This window comes from Falco naumanni, chromosome 7, assembly GCF_017639655.2.
Source record: "Falco naumanni isolate bFalNau1 chromosome 7, bFalNau1.pat, whole genome shotgun sequence".
Taxonomy (NCBI): Eukaryota; Metazoa; Chordata; class Aves; order Falconiformes; family Falconidae; genus Falco; species Falco naumanni.
Window position 1 is genome coordinate 15401129 of NC_054060.1, and position 26440 is coordinate 15427568.

The 26440-nt window shown below is 38.4% G+C and overlaps 2 protein-coding genes and 1 long non-coding RNA gene across 8 annotated transcripts in view; 2 read left to right on the forward strand and 1 right to left on the reverse strand.

Moving 5' to 3' along the window:
- MYEF2 (myelin expression factor 2) overlaps window positions 1-15177 on the forward strand; it is a 32198-nt gene extending 17021 nt beyond the window's left edge. For 3 of the 6 annotated variants that reach the window (XM_040601437.1, XM_040601434.1, XM_040601438.1), the window contains 16 exons: window positions 2030-2259; window positions 3480-3532; window positions 4803-4810; window positions 4920-5013; window positions 5877-6068; window positions 6729-6882; window positions 7300-7349; window positions 7433-7496; window positions 7648-7749; window positions 7948-7998; window positions 8073-8141; window positions 8428-8526; window positions 11150-11221; window positions 12434-12636; window positions 12747-12798; window positions 14641-15177. In XM_040601437.1, the coding sequence (XP_040457371.1) occupies window positions 2030-2259; window positions 3480-3532; window positions 4803-4810; window positions 4920-5013; window positions 5877-6068; window positions 6729-6882; window positions 7300-7349; window positions 7433-7496; window positions 7648-7749; window positions 7948-7998; window positions 8073-8141; window positions 8428-8526; window positions 11150-11221; window positions 12434-12636; window positions 12747-12798; window positions 14641-14804 (1657 nt within the window). In that variant the 3' untranslated portion in view covers window positions 14805-15177. The remainder of the gene's footprint in view (window positions 1-2029; window positions 2260-3479; window positions 3533-4802; window positions 4811-4919; window positions 5014-5876; window positions 6069-6728; window positions 6883-7299; window positions 7350-7432; window positions 7497-7647; window positions 7750-7947; window positions 7999-8072; window positions 8142-8427; window positions 8527-11149; window positions 11222-12433; window positions 12637-12746; window positions 12799-14640) is intronic. The other 3 variants (XR_005828956.1, XM_040601436.1, XM_040601435.1) reach the window with 3 other exon arrangements.
- Window positions 15178-15525: 348 nt separating this feature from the next.
- SLC24A5 (solute carrier family 24 member 5) lies at window positions 15526-23713 on the reverse strand. Its single transcript, XM_040601446.1, has 8 exons — window positions 23544-23713; window positions 22066-22149; window positions 21871-21974; window positions 21452-21552; window positions 20391-20674; window positions 19456-19662; window positions 16409-16510; window positions 15526-15848 (listed from the first exon to the last, which is right to left on the reverse strand). Exons 1-8 carry the CDS (start codon window positions 23608-23610, stop codon window positions 15526-15528), a joined length of 1272 nt encoding a protein of 423 aa, XP_040457380.1. The 5' UTR covers window positions 23611-23713.
- Window positions 21899-22823, forward strand: LOC121091521. The gene is made up of 2 exons (XR_005828958.1): window positions 21899-21996; window positions 22551-22823. It is a non-coding gene; the product is annotated as an uncharacterized LOC121091521 (long non-coding RNA).
- Window positions 23714-26440: the final 2727 nt, after the last annotated feature.

Consider the following 26440-nt stretch of genomic DNA (forward strand, 5'->3'; position numbering starts at 1 on the left):
TGGTGATCTTGCCATACATTGTGGTTATAAAACTGAAATGCCTGTTTTGGCTAATTTTACACCAGAAACCTTTCAACCTGTCAAAATGAGATAAAAACTAAGCCTTCTGAAATGTGGGAAAAATTGTAAAGACAGTGATGTAATTTAAGAAGGTGGGTTCACAGTTGATCACTTTTGACAGTCCTGCAGGACGTTTCCTTGTAATTGATCTAACTTTGGTGGCTAATGTTAAAATAAACATTGGTGCAAAAGTACTTTTAAAATTTCTGTGGTGGGTTGACCTTGACTGGACATCAGGTGCCCACCAAGCCTCTATCACTCGCTTTCTCAGCAGAATGGGGCAGGGGGAGAAAATAAGATGGGGAAAACTCCCCAGACTTGTGGGTCAAGATAAAGACAGTTTAGTGAAGTAATAGCAAAAGCTGTGCAAGCAGAAATGAAGGAAAACAGAAGATGTTATTCTCTACTTCTCATCAGCAGGCAATGTCCACCCGCTTTCCGGGAAGCAGGGCTTCAGTATGTGTAGCAGTTGCTCTCAAAGACAAACATAGTAAATAATGAATGGCCCCCCTTCCTCCTCCTTTCTTTTAGCTTTTATGTCTGAGCAGACATCGTGTGGAATGGAATATCCCCTTGGTCAGCGTGGGTCAGCTGTCCTGGCTGTGTCCCCTCCCAAGATCCTGTCCACCCCCAGCCTATTTGGGGGTGGTGGTGGGAGTGCTGGAGAGGCAGCCTTGGTGCTGGGCCGGCGCTGCTCAGCAGCAGCAACACACTGGTGTGTTCCCACCACCTTTCTGGCTACCAACACAAAGCTTGGGGCTGCAGGGGCTGCTGTGGGGCTCAGCCAGACCCAGTACAGTTTCTCATTAGCTGTGGTGAGATGTGAACTAGACATTGATGTATATCTCTTAAGTAGCACCTGTAAATGGATCATGTTTGTGTGGGTTTATCACTGAATTCTTTCAGTTCAGCAGTTCACTTTTTTAAACTAACAATTCAGGCACCTTGGTTCTCTGTTACCATGCTAAATCACCTCGTGATAGTAACACTTTCAAGAGTGCTAAAGAGTTTTTGCTATTTCATCTGATTATCTTCAAAGTGTCTAGGTTTTTCAAAGTTGAGATTGGGGCTGCTTTAGGGGAAGCAAATTTTCCTGCATTTTCATCTAAAAATAAAAAGATTTTTAAAAGAGAACAGCTGCTGCTGCTGCCAGATTTTTGAAAGACTGAGGGCCAAAGTCTATTATGTTGTTGCTTCTAGTGGATAATACCTGGTGACTTAATTAGTCTTAGATGGAGAGCATACCTTAATACAGCTATTTCTTATGCATTTAGCAGGTTTTCAAATTCCAGTAGCATTAAGCAGTGAAAGTGAAGGAGCCTTTTTTGTTCTTAATTGAATTTTAATTTTTGTCTAAAAGCAGTCTGGCACAAATTGTAAATAAAAATTATTTGTGTGGTGAATAAGATGTAATTTGATTTATAACCTATTAAACTTTTTATGTCTTGCTACTATTACATTGAATGAAGTATACCAAGCTGTTAGTTAGGCTGTTTCAACTCTCACTTCTGTGGTGAATGTCATCTGAATTAGCCAAGTCTGATGTGAAAATTATTGAAGCACCAAAGCATGGGTGCTGTAGCTTATTTTTCAGCTGAGTCATTTGATATTTGTAGTTTCATAGTACCGTCTTGCTGAATCTTTACAAACATAATGGAAATGAGATGTAACTGAAGTGGAAAGATGTACTTTCTTTACTTAGAATAGTGAGTAGATATACTATAACATTATTTTTTGTTCTAGATAAAGCAACATTTTTTGAAATTAGACTGGTAACATGAATTTATTTTTCCTTATTTGAAAAGCAGTGTTTTAACATCCTGGAAGTTCTAATAGCATAGGAGGTATACACACACACACACACACACACATATATATATATATATATATATGTATAGGGTGTGTGACACTCTACTGATCCAACACAAGACTAATTTTGTTTGGCTTTTTTTTTTTTTTTTTAATGTAGGGATAATGATGAGACAGCAAAAGAAGAGAAAGCACCTGTGAAAGAGAAGTACATTGCAAAACCGAAGGCAATCCCTTCTCTTGGAAACAAGAATAGATTCCATCCCTATTCAAAGGACAAGAATGCAGGCACTGGAGAGAAGAAGACTATTAATCGTAATAGAGTTTTTATTAGCAACATCCCATATGACATGAAATGGCAAGCTATTAAAGATCTTATGAGAGAGAAAGGTAACTTATTCTTTATAATATACTTCACGGAGAAAGGGGTAGAACTTAAATGCAATGTGTACGTCCTTTGAGCCACACAGATTTGATTTGATGACTTTTTTTTTTTTTTTTGGCCTTTACTTGGTACATCTATCTCCCTTCCCCCTCTTTCATCTGAGACAATTGCATTGCAGGGTAGAATGGGTAAATGAAGTGCTTACAATCTTCTGCCATTCTAGTGTGACAGTAGAGAGTATATGCATGACCTCATGACTTCTTAAAGAGATTGTGTTTCGTCTAGTTGTAGTCTTCGTAGATTTTTTTTTTTTCTTTTAAGGGCTATTGTATTTAAGCAACACATTTAGTGTGTTAACATGAATAATAAAGGATGTCTTTCAAAAGTTGTTTTGTATTTCTTTGGTGGAATCTGGCTGTGGAATTAACTTTGTCTGCATTGTCACTACTGCCATGACTGTTTGTCTGGAGATTTGTATTAAAAGCTTGTTATTATAGTTGCAGTTCTGCTAGAGTAATCTTAAAACCCTAAACATTTTCTTTTGAGTTTAGGGTAAAATAATACTAATACATGAATTCTGTAAAAAGTTAGTTCTGTGTTTTCCTTGAAAAAATGATTCTTCAAAAGTAATGCAAAGCACACTTGGCTTTTAGGCTGTGAAAAATGCCAAAACCCCCCTTCTGTAACTGCTGGTTTATCTGTTGTAAGGTGACGTGACTATTTGATTGGTTTATTTACTGAAACTTCCTACTTAGAAAGTGAGTGGCTTGCTGTGAAATATTTGATGTGTAAATTTGGTTATTATTGAAGGCAAACTTATGATTGAAGACATTCAGGTAGAAAGTCACCTTAAAACAGGTGTTGTGAGTAGGATGATAAATTTAACACTCTTCAGTGAACGTTGACGTTTCATTTGTTAGGTTAAGGGACTGTGTATATCTGAATTTGTTCACCAACTATATCATACTGGCCAAAACATGATTTGTAGTATGAATTAGGTTAAATATAGTTGTTTGTTCTTAGCTTTTTGAGAATGTGGCTGCTGCATATTTCTGAAAATTAGCTAAATTATATAGCCATTGACAGGAGGTACGCTGGTCTGGTTTTGATTGTTGGTGAATAATAGGTGCTTCTCTGTAGAGTTGTGCACAGGGGCACAGTAAAGAAAGATACTGGTGTTAAATGCATTGTCTCTTGGTATTTTCCCTTTGTATGTCTTATGTAGTTGGTGAGGTTACATACGTGGAGCTGTTTAAGGATGCTGAAGGAAAATCAAGGGTAAGTGCCGTGGGCAACAATCTGCTAGAGGTTTAAAAGTTCCTCAGCAGTTTTATTTTTGTATAATACCTGTACCAGTTATTGGAAAGTAAGTTTCATTTTTACACTGATTTTCATCAAGGTAGCCTTGAGGATTCTATATTAGAAGTAGTCTGACACTTTGATGCAACTCACGCTAGCTGGCTGTAAAGGACAAAATACTTCTGTAAATGTTAACAAATGGCATTTACTTAATTCTTCTTGTTAGCCAACATCTTTGTTTTGGTACGAATCTGTTTCATATGAAGGACCTTCAATAAATCACTGATCTTATTTAAATTTTGTTAGTGTAGTATTCTCTTCTTGGGGCCAATGAGTATAAAATGTTAGCAAAGAATATACTGTTTGAAGTGCCTGATTTGACAGCTTTGCAGGGTTGGTACTCTAAACACTGGATTAATGTTATTTGCTTTCTTAAAACTAAATGGATGGAGATGGTTGGTAGCCAACAGAGTGCCAGCAATGAGGCACTAAGAGTGAAGATTGTTAAAGCTCTTTTGTCTTCTTAAAAATAGTCAAAAGTTTGACCAATAGTAGGTCCGAACCTGCAGCGAGAACACCAGCAATGCAGGTTTCGGTCTTAACTGAGGTTGTATCCATTGTTGTAAATGACTTTCTTTAATGCTTGTTAAAACTAAAACATGCTGTCAGCTTTGCTTTGCTTAAAGCAATCCTCAACTCTTTGCTTTATTAGGAGGATTCTGGTGCAGTCAATAAGGTTATTTTCTTACCAAGTAATTTCTCAATTATGCTAGTAATACTGAAGAGGTATGCAGACTCCTTGTTCATTGTACTGGTATACTTGATGTAGGTAGATGTGAATTTTGTAGTCACTGGACAGCTTTTAATGACACACTGAGTGTCTTGATTGGTTTTTGGTTAAGTTTTTGAGTTATTTTCTTTCCACCCTTTCCCCTCCACCTCCTCTCCCCAACTGTCCGTACATGGATCTGTGTGGCATTTTTCCAATTCTGGTTTGGCTCAAAGAGAATATAAGATAATATATTCTCTTGCATTTGAAAGGTATGTATGTTGAGAAAGTAGGAGAAATTCAGATTGGCTACCAGTAAAGAGCATGTATTATGGATTTTGAAGCTGAAAATAACTTCAATAGTTATTTAACAGTGAGCTGGGATCTTTAACTGGAATCTTAAATGTTCTATTATATGTGCTGACTGACTGCTTTTTTTTTTTTTTTCTCTTTACATATGATCACGAATCATGGATGTAGGGTTGTGGGTAAGTTTCTTTTTCTATGTGTGTTGAATCTTACGACTATACAAACATTCTGTTAATTTTAACATTGTAAACTTTATTTTAATACTCTAAATGTTTTGTTCTCTCTAAGTGTGGTTGAATTCAAAGATGAAGAATTTGTTAAGAAAGCATTAGAAACTATGAACAAATATGATCTTAGTGGAAGACCCCTGAATATTAAAGAGGTATGGTTATTGCTACTGCTTTTAACTTGAAATAGTGAAGATACTATAACTACAGAGATGGCAGTACAGTGTTTTGAACATCTTAGCTGTGTAATTTCCAGTTTAATTTTTTAATGACATTTTCTTCGCGGGCTAAAGTCCTGTTGGCCTTGGTACTATGCCGAGTGAACTGACAAAAAGTGTGTCCTAAAGTCAAAATAATCTGTTTTTCTTTAAAACAACTTCATATTCTTACTTTAATGTCATTAAGCCTTTCTCAGCCTAAATGATTCTATGTTTACATTGCTTACCTGCTTCAAAATATGGCACAGAATGAGCTGAGTATCAGACTACCACTACATATGTGCAAAAATGGGACTGGAAGTAGAGAACTTGTGCTGACTGGAAAGTGAAATTAATGTCAACATTTCTGTTGTAGTGTTGTAGTATATGATGGTGTCTGATGCCGTTCTTTTTGTCCTGTTACAACTTCAATAATAGTATTATTAAATAATAAAAAAAAAAACCACCAACAACCTAATTAAATTAATTCAGTTCTTGGAAGAAGGTGCTAGACTGACAGTCCTTTAGATTGAAATCTTTTCTACTTGTCCATAGGCTAGGTACAGCATGTGAAGTGGCAGTGCACGCTTCCTCAACAAGTGCTTTGCCAATATGCCTCAACCCTCATCTGAAAGGACCCACCTCTAGAGGTGAGGGAATTAGGTCTCCATGCTCATTCAGTTCTTGATCCCTCTGACATGGACAAGGATATTAGTTGATAATTTTGATGGGTTTATGTAGAATTTCAAATCGTACTTTTTTGTTTGTTGCCAGTCCTTTTGTTGATGATTAAGTTGGCTTTATTTTTGCCCATCTTTCAGGATCCTGAAGGTGAACATGCTCGTAGGGCATTACAGCGTGTAGGAGGACAGTTTCCAGGAGGACATGGACCTGATGTGGCACCTGGAATAATGAATTTACCACCTTCTATCCTCAATAATCCAAACATTCCTCCTGAGGTTATCAACAACTTGCAGGCAGGCAGGCTTGGGTCCACTATTTTTGTTGCTAATGTAAGTTTAATTTTTTTTTTTATAACTGTAATATTTGATCTCTAGAAACCATCTTATGTTCATGCATAGTTCGGGTTTCATATAAAGAGGAAATGGGAAATTAGTTCACAATTAGTATATTAAACTAAAAATGTTGGCTATGTATACAGCTTATGGACATGAAAGATAAGTTAAACTCTTGAGGCTGACATACACTTTTAATTATTGCACAGTCATATGTTGATTTGAAAAAATAATTTATACATCTTTCCACTATAAATTTACGGTTGCATTTTTTTTAATTAAATGTATGCTTCAGTTTATCTTGCTAGTTACTTTAGACTAACAAACTGTTATATTGGAACTTTTAAAGTTCTTTATTTGCACAAAAGAACTATGGCTTCAAGAGGACTTACGGGAGTACAGCTGCTCTTGACAAGAACCAATCCATTTCTGAATGTTAATATGCTAATTAAATATGTGCATGTAGTGTAAATTGTTGCTTTTAGTTGACATTTTTTGACTTGATTGCAGTGTGTCTATATTAGAAAATCCCGGCTATTTACATATATCAAGCATTTTGTGAAGCTGAAGGGTTACAACAATGCAGAAAATCTCTTCCAAATGTACTGGCAGAACAGAAACATGCTCTGAAGTCACTAATGTATTTCTGTGTGTAAGCTTGACTTTAAAGTTGGGTGGAAGAAACTGAAGGAGGTATTCAGCATTGCTGGAACTGTAAAGCGTGCAGACATCAAAGAAGATAAAGATGGCAAGAGTCGAGGAATGGGAACAGTTACCTTTGAACAAGCGATTGAAGCTGTTCAAGCAATATGTATCCTTGGTTTTAAAAAATAGTTGGTCAAATACGGATTAGTCTTTAATAGCTTCTGATAGCGTCGTTTTGCAAATGGTACTTACTTGCCTTGTAACTAGTATGTAGGGACTAGAGTGTAGTACTGTGCATATACGTTTTTGTTAGTGACTGAATTTACTGCTGGAGTCTAAAAAGGTGTTTCTGATAATGTTGAACAAGATTAAAATATGTGGGAATGTGATGTGTGAAACTGGCTTTTATATACCTAACAGCTTGCATAGTCTCTGCTGGCCTTTGAATTGGCATTCTAAAGATTAACTAAGGAAAGGTAAGACTCCTAAAAATGGTACAGAAATAAAATAAGTTATTACAGTGATTCTTCTAAAATAGTTAAATTGTCTTCTGTAGTTGATTTCTTGACTTGCATTTCTTCAGCTATGTTCAATGGACAATTCCTGTTTGATAGACCCATGCATGTTAAAATGGTAAGTTGCTTACTTTCTACCTTACATGTCTCTTTCAAAACATTGAAAGGATCATATTATGACATCCTTGGTTTTTTTATCAGGATGACAAATCGATTCCTCATGAAGATTTCCGTGTTGCAGACAGCAAAACTTCACAATTACCTCGTGAGTTCACACTGTTTCTCCTCCTTGCACTTAATATATGTTGATACAGAGTCTTTTTGTTTGTAGTTTGTTTGGTAGTACTTTTGCTTACTGTGGTCTCTATGATGTAGAGGAAAATCTTTTTCTTGTGTTACTTGTTTTTGTTTTCAAGGTGGTCTTGGTGGCATTGGTATGGGACTCGGACCAGGTGGACAGCCCATCAGTGCAACACAGTTGAGCATGGGTGGTGGAATGGGGACCGTGGGTCCAGGAGGTAAATCTGTGATCTTAATTTTTGATTTTTACAGAGCTTTAAGTTTAACATTATCATTTCTGTGTTTGGAAGAATGACATACTCTTGACAAAGCAAGCCTTGTGTAGTGTTCTTTTGAGATGTTAACTGCCTCTGCGTTTTTTTAAATCCATTAAGATCTTACCTGTCTTCTAAAGTGTTCGTCTTTTTGTTCTAAAGGTATGGGAATAGACGGTCCAGGATTTGGTGGAATGAATAGAATGGGAGGTGGTACGTATAGTCAAGTTCTTTGCATTAAGTATTTTTTTAATATTGTATAGAAAGCACCCTTCCTTATTTTACAGGACTTGGTGGATTTCGTGGAATTGAAGGAATGCCTAATATGGGAGGATTTGGAGTCAGCCGAATGGGAGGTAGGTGAACATTGTTCCTGTACACTTAGTAGTTTGCTAATATTGATTAAAAGCCCTTTCTTTTGGGATGGGTGATGTAGATGAGTTCAAGGGAAATACAGTCAGTGGCATGAATGGAGGCAGAGGAGCTGGTGTGGGAGTTAAGTATTTAGTACGTGCCTCTGACTTGTGCCTTAAACCCACTTCTATTTAACCAACCAGCTGTGAAACGAGTGTTGTATAAACACCAGCTTAGATATATGTTAACAGAATATTTCTGATGGTTTTTTTGCTTTGTTCCCTACAGAAATGTTCCGTGGTGGAATGGGAGGAAATATGGACCGAGAATTTGGTCGTAGTGACATGGCATTGAACCGTGGGTTTGGAGATTCTTTTGGAAGGATGGGTATGGTAACTGTTAAATTTCCTGTGGCAAATTGCAACATACTGGGATAGTTTTACTAGAAGAAGAAACCTGGTTTCACTGGGTCATCTTCGTCTGTTCCTTCTCCCCCGGTCATTACTATAAGGATGTAATCTGAGTATTTATTATAGCTGTTGCTTAGAGTGGCGGTTAAAGTGTGGGGCTTTTTTTCAGTCTGTAAAATATATCCAAAAATAACAACTTAAGAAATGCATTTGGCTTCATACTGTTAACTTTGTGAGGTATTGAGTCTTTTGGGTATTAAAGTTTACACTTCTGGTAATTGTGAAGAAGCTGCCCATGTACCACCTTTGTAACTTCCAGGAGCCTGCTTTTGCAAATGCATGCTGGAAAATTGTTTTTACTGCAAATAAGGTAGCATTGCATGGGAACAGTGAATTTTGGTGCCCTCCGTTTTCTTCCTGCTTTCTGAGCTCAAGCAGCTCGGAATGGGGTTTATTGGCCTTTCCTGTAACTGAGCCACTTTGTTTTGTTTATAGGTCATGTCTTGTTGGCAGAGTTCATCTTGTTACTTTTGGGTTTCCTCAAACAAGATACTTTTCTCTCTTAAGAGACCTGGGAGTGCCAACAGTTCTTACCCTTTGTTACTATACTGTTACCTGGATGAATGCAGTATAGGAGACAGGTTTCCTTCCCCCTCCTTCACTGTAACTGTCTACTTGCAACATAGGATAAAATCTGTTTCTTAAGGGAAAATCCAAAGCCACTTCAGTTATAAATGTTCATGCAAGCAGTAGACTTCCAAGTCTTCTGGTAACACACATTGGTTTTGAAATGAATGACGTGGCCACTGTGAGAAACTGATGTGGGAGTCATTCATTCAGTAGATCCAGCAAGCTTCAACTTAAAACCAATCAGCAATCTTGACATCTAAATACTATTCTGAGAACCAAGATAAGAGTTTCCCAACTTTTCCTTAAATAATGGAAGGAAATTGTAGGGTTTTACAAATATAATAGTTAATAGATAACATATTTAATCAGGGAAGACCCTAGTGTACTCCTGTTGCTATATTTATGTTAATGGCATCTTAAATGCTGTGAGTGCGTTTTGCGTTAGTACCCTGCCAGTTTCAATGAGGGCAACTTAAAGACAATCTTTGATTGGGCTATGGCATCAATTAGTGAAAATGAGGATGTTTGATTTGCAACAGAATCATTGGAGTTGCCGTTTGAATAGCCAAAATTTTGAAGTATCCAAAAAATCAAAGGTTGTGTCATAGAGCATCTCTGAGTATATAATTTTTCATTGGTGAAAAGCCAGTGGGGGGAAACTACAGGTAAAGGATGTCTCTAAGGTCACAAACAGCTGAAATCTTGCTGATTAGGATTATTTGAGCTTTCGGGTTGTTTTTTGGTGTTTTTTTTTAAGTGTATCTTAGACTGTTGGAGAGACTTTCGTTTTTTTTCTCTTTGAAAGAGCAGGGGTAGCAAACAACTAAGGTTTTCTAGCTCTGGAAAACCAGCAATTTTTGTTCTTTACAATTCTTTTTAAGGGCAAAAACCAGTCATGTTGACAGAAGTCTCAAAATTTGACTTGGTGTTTCATTGCAAGACCGTCTCTGGCCTAATGAACAAGTAATAAGGTCTTTGTCATACGCAAACCATTGGCTGAAGCACTGGGAGTAATCCTGCTGGTGTTGAAAGAGGGTAGTTTTTTTTTAAACAGGCTAGTCCATATTTTTTGAGGTCTTGGTATAGCTATGACAGCATGTTGTCTGGAGACAAATATTTCCCACAAGAGACTGGCAGGGAGCAATTGTTGCTGTTTTGAACCGTGTGGAGAAAACAAATCTAATGGAAGACTCAGGATGACCTTTTTTAGATACTAAAATGATGGTATCTAGCCAAAAGATGACAGTTACAGATCTGTTTTCCCATAAGTAAAAACTGAGCTGTTTCTTCTAGGTGTGAAAATCAAGCAAGAAAAATGCAGCTGACAGTTGCACTCTGTTCGGCAGTGACAGGAATGTAGTTCTTTTGAGTTTCTACAATTCTAGAAGCTCCCTTGGGATTATTTTCCTGAATATTAGCACTTCAATGAAAAGAACTATTTTTACCTCACTCTAGAATCAGTCTCTGATACCATTCTGGAGATTCCACAGTTCTGCAAACAGCTTTTGTTAAGCATTGATCCCCTTTCTTTCTCCCTTCTCCCCACTAAATTCCATCAATTCATCTTCATCTGCAGTAAAGAAAGACATTGGGAGAGCTGCGTCTCACTTTTGCACTGGTTTCCTAAAAATGGGAGAAACTAGGTCATTTCTGTACTATGAAGTTCAAATAAGATGAACCCTTCAGTTTGGAGGCTGTTCTTCCCAATGTGGGAAATGGCTCATTTAGTTTTAAGATATATGTGCTGCTGACAGACTGTCAGAGGGGGAGAAAAGCTAGAAATAAGTAAGAGTAGCTTAAATCCTATAATAGAGAAGGAGGAACTTTTCTATTTAATTTAAATAATAAAGGCACAGTTTCAAGTGTTCTGTAGAAAAGAATTGCCGGGTAACGTTGAGCTCAGCGTGTGCTTTGTTGTCACTAACTGGTGGTTTCAGCATATATCACTTTGTTATTTTTTTCCTGTTTAGGTGGTGCAATGATTGGTGTTTTTGCAGGAGGAATGGGAGCGCCTAGCATGGGCCCAGTAAGATCTGGAATGAGTAGGTTAACTTGTTTCAATAGAATGTAAATGCATAGGCAATGTAATGATATGGTGTATGTATAATTGTATCAGAGAATTTAGTTGTGGTGTAGTGTCTTGCCAGTGTTGGAAGAAGTAGAATTCTGTTGCATGTGACTGCAAGTCTGATAGTCTTTAAAGCTGTTTTGTTGAGGTAAAAGTTCAGAGGAAAACTTGCTAATAGTCTTTCCCTGAATCTTCGTTTTGAAATGGTTTTAACTTCTGGCTTGGGGGAGAAGTGATTCAAGTAAACTTGCGTTCCAGAAAAAAGACAAATAGGCACAGTTATTTTTGTGAACTTCATGAAGCTGAACTTCAGTAATCTTTCATAACTGAAATAAAAAATCAGCCTTGAATTTCAGATTATCGCTCAGTTTAATTTTGTGCAAGGCTCCGATACTAATTTTGTATTACAGCAAACGTCTGAGTTCCTCAGGCTAGAGCAGATGAGAAACTAAAAATCTCACTAGTGGCAATCTTGAGAGGCATAAGGCTTAAAGAGAAGGTCCCTCATGAATGATCTTGATAGTTATGCTTTACATTAATTTTTAATTATGAATCTAGACAGGTTTATAATAGGATATTTGAATGCCATTGATGTTAGATTTTTATATATAATATACATTAATATATTTCGTTGTGTGTGTCATAGGAAAGTCCATGCTCTTCACAGTACTTGAAGTAGCATCTGTTCTCTGCCAAATACGCTTTCGCTAGAAGATTGGTCATTAAGTGTGGGTACAGCTGCACTAAGTAAAGCTGAATGTGAATGCAGGAAGCAAAATGAACAAGCATATATGGTCAAGTTATTTGTATCTTGACATTGTTGCAGTTATTTACTTGATCTCTTTTTGGTACAGGTTACCAGGATTTTATTAATAAAACCGGACAGCCTTTAAATGTGAATGCTTTACTTGTGTTCACCGTTTTACTACCTTAGTGTGACTAATAGCTTGGTGCAGTTTGTTTTTTACTTTTATTTCAGAACTGACACTTTGTATCTTCCAATACTAGCCATGCTACTAGATAAATCACTGCGCATGTATGAAGCTATGTTTTATATTAAAGCAGTTTTATTAAAGTTATTTTCTCCTGACACAAAATAATTTTTTAAATTATTTTTTTAAAATACTTGCATGTTTATTACTAAAAAGAGATTTTTGTTTTATCCTCCTTTTCTTCCTCTGTGTAGGTGGTGGAATGGGTGGTATGAACAGTATGGCTGGAGGAATGGGAGTGGATCGGATGAGTTCTGGTTTTGATCGAATGGGACCAGCTATGGGTGGAGGCCTGGAAAGGAACATTGATATTGATCGAGGATTTGTGCCTGGCCCGATAGGAGGTGGCATGAGAGAAAGATTAGGCTCTAAAGGCAACCAGATATTTGTGAGAAATGTAAGCATCTGAATACGTAGAAACATGAGCTTATTTTGTGTGCATGTTTGATTACATGCTCTTTGTCTCTTTGTAATATTTTTGTTATCAATAATGCTTTTTTATTCTAGCTTCCTTTTGACTTGACCTGGCAGAAGCTAAAGGAGAAATTCAGCCAATGTGGTATGTATATGAATGAATCTTAACCCTGCTCAGCTTCATCGACTTTGTGTTTTATATGGTGTTTATTAGATAAGGACAGGAAGACAACGTTGTTGCCTTATCGTGAAGAAGAATCTGGCTAGCCTAGTCCTTCTTACTTCCCCCAGTTTTCCTGAGTTATATAAATAATGTTTAGGTGTGACATAACACGCGAGCCCAAGGTACAGTATGGGCTCTGGTGGCTCTGAGTGCACATCTGCTATAAACCTTTAACCCGTTCTACTTACTAATTACTCTTTGAGCTTTTTCTTTTTTGAAGCAGGTATTATGTATCCACTGGCCAAAACAGAGTATATAACGTAGCATTTATTTTTAGACAAATGCATGCAGGGACCTGGGCCGTCCAGGTTATGCATTGCTTCCAGAAGTGGTGCTGCATCAAATCAAGAGTTAGCAATTTTGCCAAAGTGGCAGATTGTTTTTTATTCAAATAGATGATCCCGATTAGCATATTTGCAGGCTGTACTGCTTCCTCTTTATGTTAAGAAATAAAGGCCCTTTTTATATAAGATAAAGGATTGCTACAAATATCCAATAATTCTTTTGATTTAATTCAGAAAAGTTGTTTTTTCACAGAAGTATATGAAAAATGAAACTTGGATGTAGAAATATGATTATTTTGTTTTGAAAACATACTTTTAGAATGAAAAGCTTTAACTGAATTACAGGATGGCTTTTCTTATTTTGGAGAGACAGAAAAGACAAATAAAACATACTAAGACAGTCTTCATACAGCTATTTACAGATTTGATATACGTTAGAACTTGCAGTTCAATTACGAAGAATTTTCAGGTGTTCACATGTTTTTGTAGCTGGAGGATACAACAAAACAGGTTCTCTCTTTTTTTTTTTTTTTTTTTTCTTAACTGCCTGGGCAACTTTCAGATAGTTCAGAATTATTATTTTTTTTCATGATCTCCTTGGCAACTAACAGATGTAATAATTATGTTGAATTGTTTTTAAGAATTATAAGCACAAATATCAGCAACAGATTGTGTTCACACCAGTATTGTAAGGAAATACAAAGACTGTCTCTATGTTCAGTTTCTTTCAGTGAAAGGCTGGTCTTCTATGATATTTAAAAATAAAAAAACTATGTATTTTAGGGGAAAGTTTATTGTTCCTAGTGGTATCTGGGGGCTCAGAATTGGTGTGCTACAACATACCATAAACAAAAACTCATTAGCTTCCAGGCATTGGACATTCTCTGAGGTACCAAGACATCTAGATAAAAACGTTGCCTCATGAGTTGAGTGTCCCATCTCAAGAAAATGTTTCGGGGAATTTAATAGTACATGCTACTTGCCACCAGTCCTAGCCTGGTAACTTTACTGTTTTCAAGTCTTTTAATTTTGCCGTGCAGCTTCTTTACAAAATCGCTTGATTGTTGTGATTGCTTGATAATGTTGTGATGAACATGGTGGACTGGATTGAACTGTAATTCAGTTAACAACTGATGGTAGTTACACTTCTGGCAGTCGGTAGAATGCAACACAAAACTTGCCCTTAGTGTTATAGGGCACTTTGTTTCAAGTTTGAGGTCAAGTACAGGCATACTTTCATCTTACGCTAGGGTGAAAGAAGGATTTGAAGTAGTGGATCTTAATTTGGATTCTTCACTGCTGTTTTGACCTGTGTCACCTTCCCTGAATAAGTGAATATACCATCAGTCTGAAAGTGCTGATTTCATACGTCCCCTTAGATTATATTTAAAAAAGGTTGTTTTTGTGACTTCTGATGAGTTCTTTAAGTTGTTAGTGCACTGAAGACTTGAAATAACTGCTGTTTAACTTATTTATTCAGGTCATGTAATGTTTGCAGAAATAAAAATGGAGAATGGAAAATCAAAGGGCTGTGGAACAGTCAGATTTGACTCACCAGAATCTGCTGAAAAGGCCTGTAGGATAATGAACGGCATAAAAATCAGTGGCAGAGAAATTGATGTACGCTTGGATCGCAATGCATAATTTAAAACTGTGTGTTCAGGAACATTCCTATGTCTGTTTAGCTTCTCTTACCCTAGTAAGTCATTTTTAGTAACATTGTATGCTTACAAAAACTGTAAAAAGGAACTTTTAAATCCCACCAGCTTTTAACAGTATAGTGTTTAATATACTGTGATACTTGTTAACTGAATCTTACTATGTTTGGTTTTTAAAGACAATTTGCCTGATTTTTGTTGTTTTTTTTTAGAGGCACTGAGCACCTGCAGGTCCCTGTAGACCGTGGAAGCTTTGGATGCTCAGCGCCTTTGGAAAATTAGGCCAAGTGTCTCTAGTCATTCAGTTTAAATGAATGGTTATACTGTTTTTAATAAAATAAGCCATTTTCTCTGTTAAACTCAAGATTGCATAGTGGGATTTGTTTAGTGTTTTCTGATTTTTATTTTTTCCCCCTCAGCGTGTATCAACATTGTAATGTAAAAACTAGATGTCTTTTTTCAGAATTTTGGTTTTATATGTGCGTTGTAGTCATACTGTAATTCTTGACTCTAAAAGAAAGGGCTCCAATTAGGCTGTGATGTTTTCGTTCTACTTAATATTACTGTAATGACATGACTTAGTTCTGTAAATAAGATTTAGAGCCCAATGGGAGTTTTGATTATTTTTTTTTATTTTGACTAAATGAAGAAACCAGTCTTTCTCTCCTGCTTTTTATTTTTTTCATCAGTATAATAACTGATTAAAACTAGTTACCACAGACCCTTGTAGGATTGTTGCCTATGATGCCAAGTTCATATAAAATTGCTAAAACAGTAAATACTAAGTACAGTACAAGACAAATTCCTCCCAGCTTTTTATCTATTTTCCAGCCATTCAGATGAACTGCCAGAAAAATAAAAACAACAGAACAGATAAGAGAAATGGCTGTGTATGTCAAACCACTGCTGTTCACTTCTATGGGTCCTGATGTATTTATGAAGGCAGTTTTTATAAACCAGGGTATTCCCAAACAGAGCATATCAAATACATTGGATCCTACAATGTTAGACATAGCCATATCTCCATTTCCTGTAAAAGAAGAAGTACAAATAAGTCTGCTTAATTGTATTGTACGAAGCTGCTAAACTGTTTTGGAGGAACAGGCTGTCAGCCTTCAGTTTCTTACAGAGCACCCTTTTCAGACTTTGCATTGAAAGAATTATAGTCACGATTCTACAGAATATGGTTTTGGGTACCACAAGCATTAAAATAAATAATATAAAAAAGGTCTCCCTAAATCACCAGCATCTGCACAGTTGCACTTAAGATAAGCTAGACAGGCTATTATAAAATCCAGTCAAGTTGAAAATACCAAGACCTACAGTTCTGTTTTGCAGTAAAACTAACACTTGACCAACAACAAAACAAACTAGAATACTTCTCTGAGATACTGAGAGGTTTTTAAAAGTCTGAGCCACAGCTGCTTCAGGTAAGCTATTTATTTATTATTAGTAAATTAAGCTCTAGAATTTGGAGCAAAACTTTTGAAGTTACTCCTTGAATTTCTGGAAATGTTGACTAGAATTCTTTTTTTCTTGGTACCTTTTAAAGACATGCATTGGAATGAGCCTGAATACTAAAATCTTTACCTTTTCGAGCCACCAGCACGCTTGCAACTGTATCTGGTACACTTGTTCCTGCTGCTAGTAATGTGAGACCCATTACTGACTCTGGAATTCCCAGTGTTTCACCTGCAGTTGATAAATAACGGTAGAAAATGCAAGTATGTTTTTAGTGTAAGTTTCATCTGAAGAAGTTGTTTTGGACTTTGTTTGCTGGAGAAAGGATTAGTAATCATACAGTCATTTCAAAAGGAATGTGTCAGCTAACTCAACTAAATGTGAAGTGACTGAACCATGAAATAGTTAAAAAAAAGAATGACAACAAAGAAATACCCTGTCCTTGTTCTTCAGTCAAATAGAAAAAGAATTGTAGTGTAGTAACCGTCTTTAAGTTCCTCAAAGACCTGCATGGAATGTCTCCAGTGGTCAAGACAATAGCAATTATTAATTTTCTCTTTCAGATACAGTAGAAGTTTAAATACCTAACAGTTTACTTTTTTCTTTTTTTTTTTTCCTTGTAGAAAATATAATAATATCTTCTATGTTTTTGGGCATCTCATTGTTAGTGCTCAAAGCTCATGAAGCAATAACTTATAACCACCCTCTTTAAAGGTAGGGGGGAATAAAGCACATGAATTTACTTGGGGAGGAGGGTCATTGGGATCATTACTACAGTACTGTCTCTACATGGCCTTACCATTTCACTCCAGTTAGAAAGTTCTTTTGTTGGATTTTGAAGAATCAAAATGCAGAATTTTTATATGACTTTTAAGTGCAAGTAATCTTTTAGAAGTGTGAGTTTCTTCAGGTAAATACTGGTTTAAATTAATAAAAGTTTAATTGTTACTGAAACAGCAGCTTATTTTTCCCCACTTGTTTTTTAGCCTTACATGTCCTGTAAGCATTAATTTCTCACTTAAAATGCAGGGATTCAGATCTTCAAAACTGTTTTAGCAGCTGTACCATTCAAAAGCATCGATATGCTGAAGTATTTGATACCTCTATTCAAACTATTAATTTACTAGTTTTTCTTAAACTTTTTTGTTCACTAAAAAGTACCTTAATATATTTTTTTTGAAATCTGAATTCTTACTTGCAATATTTGAACACTAATAAGAACAGTTTTCTTAAAGTAAGAGGCAGTGCTCTGTAAACTTAGGTCAGCAATGCTTGCCTAATACATACCAGCTTAGTCTAGATCAGCCCAGTAAATTTATGTTTGAAACTATTTGTTGGTTCAGAGGGACTAACATGTTCCTGTTGCAGAATTTGTACTGGTATTTATTCTTCCATCACTGCTAATGTAAGAGACTTGTAGGATGAGGGACTGACAAGATCAGCTTTTATAAACCATTCAGGCTGGAAAATAATAGGGTCACACCAAGCAAACCAAGGTGAATACAGCCTTATGTACCCAACAGTAGTTTCTAGGCCTCTGAAGGTTGTAAGAAAGAATTTAAACTCAGGTGAATCTAATTTTTCTGTTATTAGATAGATTTATTTTCCATTTAATGTGTAGTTGTTTTTGGGTTTTGTTTTGGTGGGTTTTTTTTTTTTTTTTTTTTTTGGCAACTGACCATAAAAGAGAGAATGGTCTTATTTTTCTAGCCTTTAGTTAATTTTGTGCATTGGTAGCAGTATCCTGCTGTAAGTAGTCAAATTTTCTTTGCTAGCAACAAAAAGGTGTACTAAGTTAGGTTTGTTCTTGACCATCAAAATTTAGTCCCCAGCTATGCTACCGTCATGACATTCTGATAGGCTGTATATGCAATGATAGAATCTTTGAGTCAACCTTCATGAAAGAACCTGGACTTGAATGTAATGTGTGTGTAACTTTTAGCATTTTAACGTGTAAATAGAACATATTTGACATAGAAGTAGTGGGCCAAAGACCCCATATTGCTTGTGATGGCTCTTCAAATTGGACTAACACTAATACACTGTTTGAATCTCCAGTGTACCTGCTTTCATATGAATTAGTGGTTTGTCTAGTAGAACAGCCATAACTTTCATTTGAATCCTGTTTCAAAGGCTTCTAGCATTCAGACAGTAAACCCTTGCCCTTTAGTTACAAGTGGAAAATTATTTGGCCAAGGAGTGAACCTGGTGGGTGTTATATCCAGTGACCTACTAGTAATTTCTCAAAGGTTTATCAAACGTGTAGGTCTGTTTCTGCACTGAACAAGGAGTTATTCATTGAACTTAAGTTGAAAACGAGTTTAGGGTGCTGAACTAGCAGAACGCTTGAGGAGGATTAGTGAGCTATAATGTGGAAATGGCAAGCTTTGTAACATTTTGTTCTTGTTTAGAGATTTGTTTTCTGCTTGTTCTTAAAATTAAAAACTGGATTTTTTTTTCAGGCTGACTGGAAAAACAGTAAAATGAGGAGACTTTTAGTACCTTAAGATATTTTTAAGAGAATGTTTTTACACAGAAGTTAATACCCCTTCTGTCACTTAAATGCAATTCTTTCACTGCTTCACTTTATGATGCACAATTGTAAGAGGTATACATATACACACCCCAAGAATGTTTAATAAACGCATGATGCTGTAGTTGAAATAAAATAGGGCAAAAATTTGGGAGGCTTTTTTGGCAGTTAATGCAAAATCTCTTACTGTAGTGTTCGAGAAAATGTAGGTATAGAGATAATGAATCTTCTGCAGAACCCTGAACTTTAAATTTCAGTCTTGGTGGATTCCATGTTTGTCTGACTTCAGCTTGACTAGTTTATTGCTGTGTATCTGACAGTATCACTTTTTGAAGCAGTTTAATGAAACTGTTTCTTTTTTTTAATATAGGCTGGATTTTGTAGCTATGTAAACATTCATGTGATGGTAAGCAGTCTGAAGCAGCTAAACTCTGAATGGTTTTCTTTAGATGGAAGAAGGTGGCAAACTAAGCAGTCAAACATAAGTTTTTATTGGTTTTGTTTGCTGTGTTTTTTACAGCAAAGTATGTGTTGCTAAAGTGACTGTTAATTGTGGAAGGGAAAACTCTTTGCAGGGAGAAAACTTTTTTCAGTGATTCTAGACTAGTTGATTCTGTATAGCAGCAGCACTTTAGGTACCTACCTGCTATTGTTACCATCCATACAAGAACGTAAGTTATTGCAGAAATCCATGCTGCTGAAATTAAAAATGTCACCATGAACCAGTTCCTCCAAAACTGTCTTCTGCAATCTGGTATAGTCAAGTAGAGTACTGTAATAATAGGAAGGGATAACACCCACAAAATTCTCTTCATGTCTGCTTCAGGCATGGTGAAGACACTTGGATGATCTGTTGAAGAAAAAGTAACTATTTTAAATTGTAGCATTAAGTTTGAATCCATAGCTTACAGGCATATTACTGGCCTCTGCTTGTGAGAATACTGGGAAAAGGTAAAAAATACTTCGAAGTTCTAGCTGTAGTCTTACCCAGTATCTACATCACACTGGACACAACTCTGAAATGTTTTATTACCATGTCACTATAGGAGAGAACTAATGTGGATGAAAAGCAAACTTTTCTGTAAAGGTTTACATAAATTTTTACCAAGAGTAAGTACCAACTGCTGTTTTTCGCCTAAGTAAAGAGGAATCTGATGATCTGTGGCTACATCATAGCTATTCCTCTACTTCTGATATCATGCATATTTTTGGCTACAGACCTGCCATTGTTGTAAGAAAATAGTATACATTAGTACTGTACCGATGTGTCTTTCGGCTGCATGTTACAAGCAGTGTTGCTGGGAAGTTTCATATGTGCATTGCAAAGGCTGATGGAAGTCTGCTGTTACAACTGACACAAATGAGCAACTTTCCTAGCATTCCTCTAGCAGCTAACTTCATATAAATACTCCCACTCTGATTTTGCTTGATGTTATATTCCAGGGAAGAATCATTTAATTAAATACTATGCTGGAGTTTTTTTGTGAACAAAATCTTAGTGTATCAGAATCTGCTTTTATTAGTACTAATGCAGACAGGCATGCGGAGCGCCAGAGACAACTGTAATAACACTTATACCTGCAGAGATTTTATCAAGCCCATGCAAGCTTGTTGAAAGTTGGGAATAGTTCAGCTCGTCCTGAAAAATTCCACTATCTGTTCTCGACTGTTGACAAATCAGAGGTCCGCTCTCTTCCCTCCATCCAACCAGTGGCTGCTGCTCAGCGTTCTCTTCCATAGCTTTTGTAAAACATGTACAGCAGGGACTGAACTTTTTCATGAGGTATTGGTTGATTTTAATGTCAAAACATAGTACCAGAATATAGCACCCGTATGTCAATAATAAGGATGCACTTTCATACCTAGAATGAAAAAACAGATTTTACATAACATGTAATATAAAGATACCCTCTGACTCTCTTAACTTGCTAAAATGGCTGTTGTAAGGAGAGGGAGAAAATTTGCATGAGTAGGAAAAGGAAAACACAAAAGCATATATTTGCAGTTGTATGGCTGGTGTTATGGAAGTTCATGAGTGTCCCCATGTCTTTCAGGAGTTTGATTAATACCCCTCCCCTGCTTAATCTTCTTTGTGTATTTGTATAGCTGCATGTTTTCCAGGGTATCTTACTGATGTTTGCAAAATCGAGACTTCATATGATAGAGAGGGATAGTATGTGCTATTTTGAGTTCAAAACTTCAGAGATCCGGTGCTGGACCTGAGTTGTTGAGGCAACAGGAGTTTCGGTGTTGATGGAAGAGTTAAAACATCAGAAGCTCATGATCCGCTGCTTCTGGTAGACAAATGTTTTTCTTAACAGTGATGCTATCAAAAGAAAGGCTCAAAAGGAGTAACCTATGAAGACTAATTGCTGTGGCAGAACAGTTACAGAAATTGTGAAGTCTGTACAGACAAACCTATGCAGATCAAACTTCATAAATATGCAGGGTTTGAATGTTTAGGTAATAATCTTTTACAAGCATTGCGACTTTCTGTTTTTTGAAACCCACAGGATGTTTATTTCTGTTAGTGAATGGCAGTTCACGCTACTTGAAGTTTGGGGTTTTTTGTTTGTTTTTCAAAATGCTGTCTCGCTAATCTCCAGTCAACATGAATTCGACACTACTTGTGCTCTTACCAGTAAATTCTGTTGTCAGATATCATCGCAAGGACCGCCGCTACGCTAATTGTGTATGCCAGACAGTCTCTAAACAGCGGCCAACAGGATAGCCTCGAAACCTGCAGATCACAGATTCATTTACTTTTCTTAAACTTGTCTGTAATACTTTCACTAAGTGCTGTAAATGCTGCATCAATATGTTGTTTCTATATTATGTAAAGATTTAAGATTCTTAGGAATGACTTGAGTATGATATTTAACAAGGTAGTGTTTTTAAAAACTTTCATAGCAAGTTATCTTAACTGATTACATGCTGGTTTTGCTACTAAATAATAAACTTGGCAGTTGTCATAGTAAGTCTCTCTTGGCTTTTGTTGGTAAATGAGAAAGGATAACCATTGGCTCTTAGGAGCAGAACTATCAAAGTTGATACATACCACGCTGGAAAACAGCCCGCAAGCTGCAGAAATACCAAGAAGATTATAGATTGCTGATCCAAGGATGGTGCTGACGCCGATATCTCCCTTTGTCACGAAGACTCCTATAAGGAAAATGACTCCCTGGTATGTTTCAGTTTGGCATGCAAGGAAAAGAATTCTAGATTCTGAGGAATCAAAACATATGTCTCTTACCTAGAAAAGCAGTGACAAGCTCTGGAGCAGAGCTTCCAGCAGCCATAAAAGTTGCTCCAGCAACATCCTGAGAGAGGCCAAGGCCTGAGGATAGAGCAAAAGAATTGCTTAAAAGAAGAATAAAATAACTTAGTCTGTACCCTTTACTTGCATTAGTGTATAATGTTAGAAGCTACTGCAGATTAATAGAATGAAGTTTGCTTACTTTCATACAGTTAATACATTTATTTGAAATTGGTAAAATAATACATTGAGAACACAGCCTCGTTTATTGGGCTAATTTATTTCTAACTTTATTACAGAAATCAGTGTAAATACCAGAAAAGTACTGATAATACAAGAGACTTGGGCATGATCTTGCAACGTAAAATAGGCATATGTGTGCAGGCTTTATCTGTTTTATATGGGTAATAATTGTGGGGAGAGTCCTTGGACTCTGGTGTGATATTGCTACATGATCCATGTCAAGTCTATCTATCTTCCAGGGAAATCCATGCTACTGTGTCTTCAGAAATACTAGTTAAATTCAAGCCAGTGCTACGATCTTAAAATCAAATTTTCACTTCGTACGGACAGTGTAAGAGCCTGTGTCTTGCTTGAGTGAAATGAGATTTTTGTTCTGGTAAGTTGACTGTTTCTGAAATGTAACCAACACTGTGGATTGAGTTCTGCCCGCTGAGCACAGGGGTGTGTGGCTAACTGTGGAAAAAAGTCTGACAAATGCTTATTTATCATCAATAAAATACAGCTGTCCAGCAGTGTTTAAGCTTACATTTTCTGTAAGTGTTCTGGTCTGGAAAATGTTTTCCAGTGTTCAGGGATAAGTTTCCCTAGGGTGGGTTGTTTTTTTTTTTTAAATTCTTGGCAATGAAATACTGAACTCTCAGCCAAGACCATCTCTTTCAGTGGTCTGCTGAAGCCAGGGGAATTATTACAGGTTTGTTAGACTACTTAGGACAGTTGTATCTGTGGTATTCCTCCCCCTCCTGCGTCCTGCCTTTAATATGTAAACAGTAGGTCATCCTGCTCCTTGCTGACTACTTAGAGAAATACAGGAACTGGCAATGTACTTAATTCCCATGTTTTTAATATAGGGAGAGTTTTGGTTTCTTGGTTTGTTTCCCTTCCCTCCCTGTTGTGGTTTTTCCCTTTTGCCGGCAGCCTGGGCGCATTGTTGCTCACCCCAGAGTCGCCCGTCAGCTCAGGTAATTCCGAGGAAGTTTTACCATTTTCCTCCAGGCACAAGGAAAGCAAATTTTAGACTGCCTGTGCAAAGTCTAATCAGAGTATGGATTTTTTTCAATCCCTATCAACATATTGTATCAAATTAAATATTGTATTGGTAGGTCTATGCACGGACACTGAAACTTACTTAGTTTTGCCCGCGGAGCACTTGTAACTTGGAAGCTTTTTAAAAAGAGACTGTTCTACAAAGAGGTGCTTAGTTTTGCAGGGAAAAGACAGGGATGTTCACTTACATTCGCTGATGATCTCTAGGGAGGGTAAGAAGTACTCGTCGCACACGATGGACACGGCCAGAAACATGTAAAGGATAATTAAGAAATAGATAACGATCCCTCCATCCTTCCTCTCCTGCGGTGTAAAAAATCCTTCAGGAAACTCCGATGAAGGAAGGACGCAGCCGGTCCCGTTTGCTGAAAATCGCGCGCAAAGGTGTTACGCCCCGCAGCGCCCACCTGCCGGGGGGCTGCAGCCCAGCCCTCCCCGCGCACCGAGGGCCCGCGCCGGCGGCAGGGCTGTGGCAGCGCCGGCGGAGCGCGGCGGGCCCGGGCGGGGGTCCGGCAGCAGCGCCCCCCGCTCCCTACCTGCGTCCGCGGCCAGGCGCTGGGCGCGCGCGGCGCGCGGCAGGGACAGCAGCGACAGCAGCAGCGGCAGGAGCAGCGCCCGCATCGCGGCGGCTCCCGGCGCGGCTCTGAGCGCGGGCGGGCGGCGGCCGGCGCTAGGGCCGGCGGGGTCACGTGAGGGCGGCCCCCCTGCCCCCCCCCCCCCCCCCCCCGTGGGCACCGGCCACCCCCCGCGCGGGCCGTGCTGAGCTCCGCGCGCGCCCGGCCCGGGCCCGCGTTCCCGCCTCAGCCGCCGCCCCCCCTCCGCCTTCGTGAGGAGAGCGCGGGGCCGCGCCCGTGGCTGCGGGGCCTGTGGTGCGGGCTGCGGCTGCCGTGCGGGGGTGGGCAGCGGCAGGAGGTGCACCGAACATTCCTCCCCCGTATCGCTTCCCCGCTTTATTCCCACGGTCCACCGACCTGCCCGGGCCGGGCCGGCCCCGCGGCGGGGACCGCGGTGCTGCTTGGCCGAAGGACCGGGCGGGAGCGCAGCCGCGACCTGCCGCACAGGCCCTCCCTTCAGACCCGCTTCACTGAACCGCTTTGTCTGCTGACCTTTTCACAATGAAGTCATGTGTGTAACTGAGGATTAAATAGTAAAATACAGCCTTTTAGCAAGATGGCTTTGTAAGGCTGCTCCCCCCGCTGCCCCCAGCCACTGCTTTCTCAGAGTCATGCTTCCATCGCATTGCCCTTGGACCTGTCTCCCACAACGTTTCCAACCCCCTTATGCCAAGTGACACTTTGAGGTGCCTGCATTGTTACTAATAATTTGTTTGGTGCAGGGCTGATGCTTGTCTTTGTGAAAAAGAAGTGCACACCGGAAAATACTGTTTTGCTTCATTGCATCTAATCCCTCTAAACTCTTCTCATTCCTTGCATCTGTGGTGTTTGGCTAATACGTGATCAGCCTCTCTCTAGGATACAGGAGGAGAGATAAGGTGTAGAAGTGCATATTTTTCTTCTGGCTTGAACCAAACAGAACGGTATGTCCGCCATTAGAATATGAACACTGGCTCTCAGAGAAAAATTTTCTGGAACAACAAATTCTACAGCAACTACTGTTGCCTATTCCTGACCCCTCTGTGGCCCAGAATGCTCTTTACCAGACCAAGAATTATTTTAATGGACAAGATTGTTAGGGATGACAACTAACTTTCAGAAATGAGTTCTGTGTACTCTCTGAAAAGCAGACTGCAAGCAGAGTTACAGCAGCTGCTGCTTCTCCTGCTTTGCAGGAGAAAATAAATCATTTTCATCTGGAAAGATTTAAGGATTTTCTTTTGAATCCCACTTTGCACCAGAGCAAAAGGGTACAAATTTTGCTGTCTAAATTACTGGCGGCACTTTCCTTACACAGGTCAACAGAAAGGGTTTCGTTATCAAGGTAAGTGGCTTCTCTGCCACTGCCTTTCTTCCTTACAGCTTATTATTTGCCTACTCTTAAAACCTCACCACAGTTTTCTAATATCAGCTGCTTCATGTCAATTAAATGTTTTTTGATGGACTGTTCTTATTGTTTTAAGTTGCTTACAAGCATGCTTCTGATGGGAACAAGTTCTTTGGTACAGCAACACACTTGCCATGTAGTTAGGAAAGCTCAGTCATGTCATCTCAGGATCTGAGGGTTTCACTGTGCTCTGGTTTTGCTCTGAGTTCTAATTCCTTACTATAGACACCCCCTCTCCATGCATAGCTGAAACAAAGCCAGAGCTTTGATTTTACTGGAGTGAAACCCACATAGTTTGCTGAGAAGTTGTGAGTGAGGTTGCTGTGCTATCCTCTCCTTGACAAGCACACCCTGGAGAGAGCAGCAAACAGAAAAAAAAACCCAACCCAAAAAACTAGTCTCCTAGCATGAGGAACCACGTGCTACCTATCTGCATGCTTGACCCAGTGCAAGAATACTGATGGTCAGAGAGTGTTTTGTCCTCAGCATGGCTGCCTGCCTGGTCTGAGCTATTTCAGTCTAAGAGAGCATTCTGCAAAGCTGAGGTGCGTCAACTACTGCTGCATATGTAACACATGCTGCTGCATTTTTTGGGCTGCTGTTAAGATAAAGCCCTACCGTCTTTACTAGTAAAAATAATAACTAAATAAATTTTTCAGAGTTTCTGAAGGAGAGACAGGGGCAGCTGTTTGCTAGTCAGGGTGCTAATACTGACAGTCTGCCACCCACTGGGATGTACTGGAAGGCTCTTATGGCTGCCCAAGCACAAAATTCTTTAACAGGTAAGGCAGCATCAAACTGCAGCAGCTGTAGCTTCTTTCCCAGTGAACTTTCCCAGCTATTGCTGAACGCCACATTCGGTTGAGGGCAGGGATTTGTTTTGCTACCCCCAAAAGGAGGTTGGGCTGTCCAGAGGTCTGACTCCAGCTGTTTGCTATTTAGGGGGCAGGTGGGAGAAAATGTTCATTGGGATCAGCTGTTGTGTCTCCACACAGCAGGTAGTAAATTTCTTGTGAGTGGGGTAGGACTTTAGTGTTTCTGTGAAAGTCCAAGGAGTTTTTCTATAAGCAATAGATTTGCTTAG